We start from the raw sequence: 10,183 nt of genomic DNA, 5'->3' as shown, positions 1-10,183 counted from the left end.
ACAATTTGATGCAGTTTGTGATGTGAGAAATTCTATAGTTCAGTAAATGGCCTGAAAGCTAGGTCTTCATAAGTCTACATAATCATAGGTTTAGTACATAATCTGATTGTTGGTCACAGGCAGCTCACTAGTGTCACCTACTGTAAAAAATAAAAATAAAAAGACTCGAACAAGGCTTTACACATTTTAGTACACTATTTGTGATATTGTTCTGTTTATCATGTTGAATCATAAATGCTAAAAAATAGTAGTGAGTAAAATCACACACACACACATTTTACCATTGCATTTTTCCAGTGCAATGCAATCAAATTGAACTTGACCGCAGAGGTTGAACTTGAACGTTTGCTCCAAACTATTTTCTGYTCTCTATCACTGCGATCAAGCTATCCGTGGTCAAGCTACCTGCATTAAACCGTATTGTCAGTGTAGTGGCGCATGTAAATTGGAACATGGATTTGAGAGGGATAGCCTGACCTCAGTTCTAAATCGACGTCACTCACGTAGCCGTGGCGTGCCTGCAGGCAAATAACATGGAGTCGAGTGTGTGGTCTCTGCAAGCGGGTTCATGGAAAAAATGTAGCACCGATGTAACAAAATTATAGCAACACACTCTACATGCATTCATGGACTGAGGATATTCGTAGCTTTGTTCCATATAAAGCATGGAGAACGGTGCGTAAACAACTCCTTTTCTCAGACCACAAGCCAGGCCGTTTTCCGTGAGTACTTAATAACGGGCGTTATAACATTATAAACATTTTTGCACATATTTATATRATGCTTGCTACGTCCATCCACAATGCCCTTGCAGGTAGATATCATTTTTTTCCATCTTAATGTGTTAGCTACTTGCATTTGCGTTTATTTTTAGCTAACAAGCGAGACAGGGCCTGAATAAAAGTATACTTTTGTATGTGGCCATTTGGGAAATATGTTATATTCTCACAATATCACCAGACATTGTGAAAATGGGTCAGACATTCCCAAAATTGCAGTGGGCTGAACCTGTGACGCCACTGCGCTATGCTTGTTACCATCTCTTGCATTTACGATTTGTCAAATTCATCAAGGTCTTGGTGTGATATTGTGGCTCACTGACAATGCAGCATTTGAARCAGAAWATCAAGTGGCCAACCCAGACCCCCAAATKAGTGMYATGATTTTCCAATKACTTTAAATTGGTTGTTTTGTGTGCATCAGAACACCTTTTCTGGAGTGCTGCTTATCTCTCTGTTATGACAGTATTACGGAAGTGTACCCCGTGTGTATGTATGTGTGTGTGTGTGTGTTGTTTGTGTATATGAAAACAGTGGAAGAGAAGACCACACACAATGTAGACTGTAGTGGTCAGCAGTGGGACGCCATACTGTGCTCTGGGGACCATGGAGCTAGAGGGGGATTCTCTTTCCCCCAGGGATTCCTTCACCTCAGTGAGCAGCTATGGGCCACCACCCTCATTCTCAGCACAGGACACCGTAACCCACAACTTCCTAAATCACACCTTACAGGTAAAGAGGATCCTATCATGGTCGACCACCACATGCTGAATTTGCTGAAACATAGGCTTTTACATAAGTGAAAATCACAGACTTCAGAATCAATGTCAGTTGCATTCAGTATGCTGTCTCTTGCTGTGAGATTGTGTCAATGTCATCAACAGGTTCCAGACGAGCTCAYCTTCAGTGGGAGCCCATGGTCCAGYGGTGGYAATGGGGACTTTGAGAGGACCGGAGGCCCCCTATCCCAGGTGGAATCAGGGAGGAGTGCACAGAGGAGCATCAGGCCCTCAGCCTTTCCCTCCTCCCTGACCTGGGACTCTGACTCTGAGAAAGAGACACTAGACGGTAGCTATCACACTTGTTTATTACTGAGCCTTGTATGAACACAATATGAATCATACTATTGAATTTTTAAGTGTGTCCCGTCTATGTCAGTAGTGCAGTTATGGGCTTTCCTAAATGTGATGCTATCAGTTAAACTTGTTGCTATCACCCTCAGCTATATTTGTTGTCACTTCCAGAATGTTTGAATGTTCCTCCGTCTACTTGTAGTCAGAACTGTCTCTCTTACTAGGAATGACTACTGTAAATCTTTGCCTGTGAATTTACCTGTGGGTGGCCAACATGTGAAGTGATGTTCCTGTTGTTGTCTGTTTTGTGGGTTGCGCTGTCTGTCAGAGGAAGAGCTACAGCACTTTTCTAACCCTCACGGTCTGGCCGCTCACAGCCCAGGATCCCTCTCCTCTGGACTCAGGTGAGATGGAGGAATAGAAGGGCAGCCAGCAGGAAGATAGTTATGTGTGATAGGATACGACACCGCAAGGCAGACAGAGAGTAAAGCAGAGTGGTCAAATAAAGTGACAATCGGCCACACTAACAGGTTAGGCGGACACATGGTCAGATAGACAGATAGGGACTCATTGCTCTTTCTGACCCACTCATACAACTGTCTCTTTCTGTATAATTTTGTCCAGACCTGACAGTGAGGATGACCAAGGACCTGAACAACTGCAGCACTTACCCACTGAGACAAACCTACTCAGCCCTGTGGAGGAGCGGGACCAAGACAAGCCTAACACACACAGAGAGGAGCCAAAGAAGGCCCAACCCAGTTCAAAAGAATGTAAGCATGATGGGGAGCAAGGGAAAACACTAAATAAAACAGTTTATTTTTTAAATAACTCCTTTCCTAATATCCTTTTTTCTCTTGACCATCCACAGTGGTAGATGACAGAGTCTGGAATATATCGGAGAAAGCTGAACTGTTTCAGTCCAAAGTGACATCAAAGGAGGGGTGCAAAATTGAGGAGGAGGGAGAGGAAGAGGACCTGACAGGGAAGGACAAGGAGCCTGAGCGGGATGTGTACACCTTTCCTGGGGACTCAGACACAGAGAGCCCCCCACCAGCACCCTGGGCACACTGCACCTTCATCCAGCGTCGGAAGAAGAAGAGGGCCCTGCTCAGGCCCTTCTCTGGCCAGGGCTCCTGGGAACGCACATCAACAGGAGCTGGAAAGAAGGCAAGGAGTGCTTCCTCAAGAGCAAAGAGCTTGGGGCCAGTGAATGTGAGTGGAGGGGCCTATGACTTTAAGGAGGACTTGGAAAAGGCAACAGAGGATCTGGAGAAGGTAGAAGAGGAAAAAGGTGGTGAAGAAGGAGGAGGAGGAGACGGAGAGCTTGGTAAAGAGATTTTCACCTGTGTGGAATGTAGCATTTACTTCAAGAAGCAGGTCTACCTGCAGGATCACATGCAAGAGCACAGTCAGAGCAGGCCGGGGGCTGGCAGGAGGGAGCGCGGAGTGAAGGGCGCGCGATTTCGGTGCGTGGAGTGTGGATGGAACCTGTCAAACAGGCTGGCTCTGGCGGACCACAACAGACGACACCAGGAGTCTCGTCAGAAGATCCTGGAGGAGATTGGGAAGCTGAGTGACAGTGGGAAAGGAGAGACTACGCAAGGTGAACCGAGCAAGGTGACCAAACCTGCAAGCCCAGTCCTAGAACCATTTGTAGCTCTAGTCACGACTCTAGCTCCATTCACAGAGCCAGATCCAGTTCCAGTCCGGGCCCCAGTCAAAGCTCGAGCCAAAACCCCAGTCAAAGCAAAGGTCAAAGGCCCAGCCAATCGTCGTTTTCTCTGCCTCAAGTGTGACTTCAGTACACGCACCTCACAGGCATTGGCTAATCATGCCAAGACCCACAACAGAAAACCTACTGGTCTGCAGCGAGCCTCTCCGCGCTTTCAGCCAAAGCTCACTCCTATGGAGCCGTCTGTGTCACCTGGATCTGGATCTGCCTCTGGCCTGACCTCCATCTCTCTCACTTGTGATCAGTGTGCCTTCCAGGCCTCCAGTCAAACTGCTCTGAAGGAGCACCAACACGTGGCTCACCCCGCGCAGACCTCCATCTGTGGGGAAGGGCCTGAAGAGATGAACCGTCCAGGGTCCAGAATTGATGCTTCCTCTCCACCATGTTCTGATACGCTTTCTAAACCTGTCTCTCCACCAGAGGACCAAAGCCAGTCAAAGGCCAGTAAGTCTTCTTCCTCTAGTTGGATCTCTGCTATGGAGGACAGTGACACACAGCCCCAACCATCAAACACTGCTCCAGCTCCCCAGCGTAGAGAGATAGCCTTTAAGACCATCGGGAACAAGAGGGCAAATAGGAGAGGGAAGGCTGGGACAGAACTCCTCTGGCCAAATTCCAGACTGGACAGCGGGCCACCTGAGACCGATGATGCACAAAGCCAGGGCCAGAGCCCTGACCTGGCAACCGATATGAACCAAAAAGAGACTGAATCACTTGTTGGATCCAAACCGCTCACCAGGGCTCGATCCCTCCGAGGTGAGACTAAGCTGCAGAACCTATCCCCTCAAGCCTTCTCGAATACAGATGAAAGAAGCCAATACCTTAGAGTTTCTTTAGAGTCTCACCTATTGCACTGCTCTCATGCTAATTCTAGACAAACCTTTCACCGTTAATGGTCTGATACACTAGAGCAGTGGTTCCCAACTCCAGTCCTTGTGTACCCCCAACAGTACACTTTTTTGTTGTAGCCCCGAACAAAAAACACTTTATAAGGGCCTGATGATTAGTTGACATGTTGAATCAAGTGTGCTTGTCTGGGGCTTCAATACTGTTTGGGGTACTTGTGGACTGGAATTGGGAACCACTGCACTAGAGAATGGCCACACTATATGCATATGCAAAGATATTCTACTGTCCAGAATATTTTGTACTCCTGAGGCTATTCTGAATTCCAATTCAATATTTTCTCTTTTTATTTTCACCTTGGACATGCACAGTTGGGTAACCTGTGATATTTGTCCTTCGATATTGAATTTATATTCACCTAGAATGCATAACTTGTGCTTCATGCATGTGTACCTTTGGACAGTGTTATCAAATAACATCACAAGCCTGCAGATCAGTCACTGGGTTGGCCGTAACTGAAAATGCCCAGCAGTCCCTGCCTGGCCCATAACTGAACCTGGGTTGCCCGTTGCTTCCCCTCCATGCTCTGTGGAGGTGCCTGCCCCGGCCATGCAGCTGAAACGCATTTTCTTAGCCAGCCTGTGGGGGGCAGCAGAGTGCCTGGGGCTGACTGAGGGCCAGCAGGCCCAGCTAAGACACACGCTGTCCCTTGTCCTAAATGAGCACAACCGCTTTGACCCCCAAACTCTCCTCTCTTACCTTGGCCGTTGGGAGGGAGGCAAGGCGATGGGTGAGTGACAGGCTGAGTTGTGAAGTAGCCACCTGGCATGCAGTGATGCATGGATCCCCTCACCAAAAACAATATAGTCAGCCTTATCTTCCTTGTGCTCTCCCCTAATCAATATAAAGGCTCAGTTGCTAGGTGAGTAGATGTCTGTTTCTAATTTCACCCCATTGCATCTTATCACTGTGTTCTTCATGTTGCGTCTGTTTAAATGGCCTCTGTAGTGTTTGTTCCATCGCTGTCCTGAAGGGTCTCTGTATATGATGCCTATTCTTGATGTGCCACTACAGCACGTAGTAAATTGATGTGATATAAAGTTATCTCATCTGCTGTTGAAGATTGATTGAGGCAGTTACTGACACAGCAAAAATCCAGCGGCACATTGGCTCTCCAGGACTGGGATTGAACACTTGTCTATTATAATACTGTGTACTAAATGGCTGTCTCAGCTCAGCCTCATACTATATCCCTTTCCTTCCTGTGCTAGATGACTCCTCTCTAAAACAACAGAGCCTCACAGCCTCATGYTCTACAGAAGGGAAGCMCGTGAAGGAAGAGGAAGAGGACGGGGAGACAAAGGTTGCTTTTGAAAAGAAGAGTAACAAGGTTTTTGCTGCTGAAAATGACGATGATGATGACAACGATGATGATGACAACGATGATCATGACGAAGAAGAAGAAGAGGAAGAGGAGAATATCCGGCGTTTCCTAGCGGAGGGCATATCAGATGAGGATTATGAGGAGATTGATGAGAAGACGGGGACCCTGAAGAGCGTGGAGAGGAAATGCCCCTACTGCCCTGATCGCTTCCACAACGGCATCGGGCTGGCCAATCACGTGAGGGGCCACCTCAACCGAGTGGGCGTCAGCTACAATGTGCGCCACTTCATATCCCCTGAGGAGGTCAATGCCATTGAGAAGAAGTTCTCCTACCAGAAGAAGAAGAAAAAGGGTATCTGGAATCTTTGTTATTACATTGTTACGACCTTGTCTGGTGTATGATGCAGTATATTTGTAATAAACTATAATGTAACAAAGTAACAAGTATCAGTCAGGGTAGAGGATGTGTACAACTTCCAAGTCGGTCTGTAAACTGCTAACCTTATGTGCCCTTCTCTCTCTCTTCAGTTGCCAACTTTGACCCGGATACGTTCAGTGTGATGCGCTGTGAGTTCTGCAATGCTGGCTTTGACACCCGGGCTGGTCTGTCCAGCCATGCCAGGGCGCACCTGCGGGACTTTGGGATAACTAACTGGGAGGTGACTGTCTCGCCCATCCATATCCTCCGGGAGCTCTTCTCCAGCCGCCCAGACCTGGTCCTCCCCACAGCCCCCCCACGCAGCCCAGCCTCAGACGAGGAGGAGGAGGAAGACCTGGAGACGGAGGAGGAAGAACCAGGGGGAGGGGAGGGGAGTGAAGAGGCAACAGGTGCTACAGTCTCCAACCTACTGCCATCGTCGCCTTCTCAGCCTTGGGAGAAAGACCACAGCGTTGGTGAGCCTGAAGGTGTGTGTGTACCTGGTGTGTATACTGTAGGATGCCTTTTTGAGCTGGCATTGTGGTTTATGAATACAACACACTGTGGTCTGACTGTGTTATAGGTTGTTGGTAGATTACATGATGGTTGATCAGCGTGAATAAGACTTCCAAAGAAATGTCTCAGTGCTGAATGTGGTAACTCAATGGTAACTATAGTGGCAATGCAATGCACAAGGGATATTGAATGATGAAAACGATTCTGTGCAATAGTTTTGCAACTATTTTTCATTATGGAACTACTCTCCTGATGTGGCACTTTGCCTGTTGGTGTTGTAACATCAGTCCCTAGTTGTGAGACTTGTGTGATGTAGCAGATTTTAAGTCTATGATGAACTGCAGTATTTGGGACAAAGTGTTACTGTAAATCAAGCATATTAGAGGAAGAGACTCAGATGCCCATGGTTGATGTGGTGCTCAGTGCGTTTGTCCCAGCCTCTGCTCGATTGGTCACGCCTTAGTTTAGCGGTGCATGTGTACGGGGGCAAAATGGCTGCTTCCACCTCCCTGCAGACACAAACAATAGCGGAAAAACTGTCTGGCTTTAGCTGCTGGGAGTCCGATGCACCACAGCTACTGACCGGTGAGTACAACTCACCGTAACGTCCGTGCCCTTTAAACATTAATCGGCTTCATTGTTGCACGTCGCGTCGTAGCCCGTATTGTTTGCTGTAAGTCAAAATTGTCTCTAGACACATTAGCCGTCAAAAAAATCTAATCAGATGAGACCATTTAAAATCACTGTCGCGCACTAAAGGTGAGATAGACAAAGTCAAGGCATTGGCTACAAATGTGTCATTCTTGTCATTGTTCGAGTTTCTTGTATCACTGTAGCTACGCGCGCAGGAATGTGTTTTGCAACATTTGATGCGGACTGTCATTTTCTGTGTGATATATTTTGTGCGTCTCGGATGACGTTCACTATTTCCAATACTGCAGGATTTCTAAAATTACCTACAGTTCCCAAATCCTCGCCATTTTACTTTCCTTTGATTTCTTGAACGTGGTCTCTCTGGTGTCATTCTTTATGAATGCATTGCCTCATGCTTATGATACAGGAATAACGGACTACAAATCTGTAATCGTATCAAAACTTATTTAGATCTTAAAAATACATTTAAGTGTCACTTTATTAAGTGTCAGGTTACTTKATGTTACTGTAGGCCTACTACTGCTATATAATGAAAACTRAAGTCCGGATTTTGTAACTTTGTTACTTTTAATAGTTTTATCAAAYCAGGGTATMATTTTKCTGCAGTGATCACATTTTTGATGCTGCAAATAAAGCGAGAAAAATCAAAGGTGTCATTTGCTCTGCGAGCACCCTGAGACGAGATCAACTGACAAGCGCGGAGCCGCCCACCAGACAAAAAGCATTGTCTACTCACGTCGCTTATGATTTACCGTTTTGTCGCAGAAAATGGTAGTTTTGTCCCAGAAATACACCATCGCAATGAAAGGCATGTGTCTGTTACGATATGTACAACAGCAGGAAAACGAACAGTGTTTTGCCATTATCACAGGTCTACACGCTTGAAGAAGTGATTTATTAGACAGACTACGTCTGAAGCGTCAATAGAGCGCTGCAAATTGCAGTTATTTTAATGAATATCGTATTATTATTATTAGCTACTCCATTGTAAAGGTTATTTGTATTTTTTGTTATTCATACAGAAACATAATACATTGTATTATTTTAAAACTATTTAATTTGCCTATGCATACACTATATACAAAGTATGTGGACACCTGTTCAAGTTAGTGGATTCGGTTATTACAGCCACACCCATTGCTGACAGGTGTATAAAACCGAGCACACAGCCATGCAATCCCCCTACAAACATTGGCATTAGAATGGCCTTACTGAAGAGCGCAGCGACTTTCAATGTGGCACCGTCATAGGATGCCACCTTTCCAACAAGTCAGTTCGTCAAATTTCTGCCCTGCTAGAGCTGCCCCGGTCAACTGTAAGTGCTGTTATTGTGAAGTGGAAACGTCTAGGAGTAACAACAGCTCAGCCGTGAAGTGGTAGGCCACACAAGCTCACAGAACGGGGTCGCCAAATGCTGAAGCGCGTAGCGCATAAAAAATGTCTGTCCTCGGTTGCAACACTCACTACCAAGTTCCAAACTGCCTATGGAAGCAATGTCAGCACAATAACTGTTCGTCGGGAGCTTCATGAAATAGGTTTCCATGGCCGAGCAGCCGCACACAAGCCTAAGATCACAATGTATAATGCCAATCATTGGCCTGAGTTGTGTAAAGCTCACCGCCATTGGACTCAGGAGCAGTGGAAACTCGTTCTCTGGAGTGATGAATCACGCTTCACCATCTGGCAGTCCGACGAACCAATCTGGGTTTGGCGGATGCCAGGGGAACGCTACCTGCCCCAGTGCATAGTGCCAACTGTACAGTTTGGTGGAGGGCTGTTTTTCATGGTTCGGGCTAGGCCCCTTAGTTCCAGTGAAGGGAAATCTTAATGCTACAGCATACATTCTAGACGATTCTGTGCTTCCAACTTTGTGGCAACAGTTTGGGTAAGGCCCTTTCCTGTTTCAGCTTGACAATTTCACCTTTATTTACTCCCATGCACAAAGCGAGGTCCATACAGAAATGGTTTGTCGAAATCAGTGTGGAAGAACTTGACTGGCCTGCACAGAGCTCTGACCTCAACTCCATCGAGTGTAACCGATGTGAAATGGCTATCTTATTAGCGGGGTGCGCGCTAATAGCGTTTCAATCGGTGACGTCACTCACTCAGAGACCTTGAAGTAGTTGTTCCCCTTTGCGGCTTTTGTGGAGCGATGGGTAACGATGCTTCGTGGGTGCCAGTTGTTGATGTGTGCAGAGGGTCCCTGGTTCGAGCCCAGGTAGGGGCGAGGAGAGGGACGGAAGCTACACTGTTACACGAGCACCTTTGGAATGAATTGGAACACCGACTGCGAGCCAGGCCTAATTGCCCAACATCAGTGCCCGACCTCACTAATGCTCTTGTGGCTGAATGTAAAGCAAGTCCCCGCAGCAATGTTCCAACATCTAGTGGAAAGCCTTCCCAGAAGAGAGGAGACTGTTATAGCAGCAAAGGGAGTACCATCTCCATATTAATGCCCATGATTTTGTAATGAGATGTTCGACGAGCAGGTGTCCACATACCTTTCGTCATGTTGTGTATTTTCATGCATTACCAGTTACCAAAATGAATACTTATGTAATTTTCCTGGTGACATTAGGCTCCATGTTTAATTCACATCCTCCCAGGTTAATGACTCTTTAATGAATGACTCATTCATTTGGTTGTGTATTGTGTTTCAGGCGGGGAGGAGGAAGAGCAGATGCCAGCACTGGACAGCTTGACCTCCAGCCCAGGGAGGAAGGGTCTGTTTTCCCTGGACCCAGAGAGCCCCTCCCCGAGGGATGAAGCTGACATCAA

General features: G+C 46.7%; 1 protein-coding gene across 1 annotated transcript in view; it reads left to right on the top strand.

The window, feature by feature from the left end:
• The first annotated feature begins 494 nt into the window (after positions 1–494).
• Positions 495–10,183, top strand: part of LOC111981779 (uncharacterized) — a 16,331-nt gene continuing 6,642 nt past the window's right edge. Inside the window, exons 1-9 of the mRNA XM_070449192.1 lie at positions 495–722; positions 1,314–1,511; positions 1,664–1,847; positions 2,181–2,256; positions 2,477–2,625; positions 2,724–4,343; positions 5,705–6,169; positions 6,346–6,723; positions 10,066–10,183. Coding sequence (XP_070305293.1) covers positions 1,386–1,511; positions 1,664–1,847; positions 2,181–2,256; positions 2,477–2,625; positions 2,724–4,343; positions 5,705–6,169; positions 6,346–6,723; positions 10,066–10,183 — 3,116 coding nt within the window. The 5' untranslated portion in view covers positions 495–722; positions 1,314–1,385. The remainder of the gene's footprint in view (positions 723–1,313; positions 1,512–1,663; positions 1,848–2,180; positions 2,257–2,476; positions 2,626–2,723; positions 4,344–5,704; positions 6,170–6,345; positions 6,724–10,065) is intronic.

Source organism: Salvelinus sp. IW2-2015, linkage group LG20 (genome assembly GCF_002910315.2).
Source record: "Salvelinus sp. IW2-2015 linkage group LG20, ASM291031v2, whole genome shotgun sequence".
NCBI lineage: Eukaryota > Metazoa > Chordata > Actinopteri > Salmoniformes > Salmonidae > Salvelinus > Salvelinus sp. IW2-2015.
Note: the sequence above shows the minus strand (reverse complement) of the source record. Positions and strands in the feature narration are given on the sequence as shown.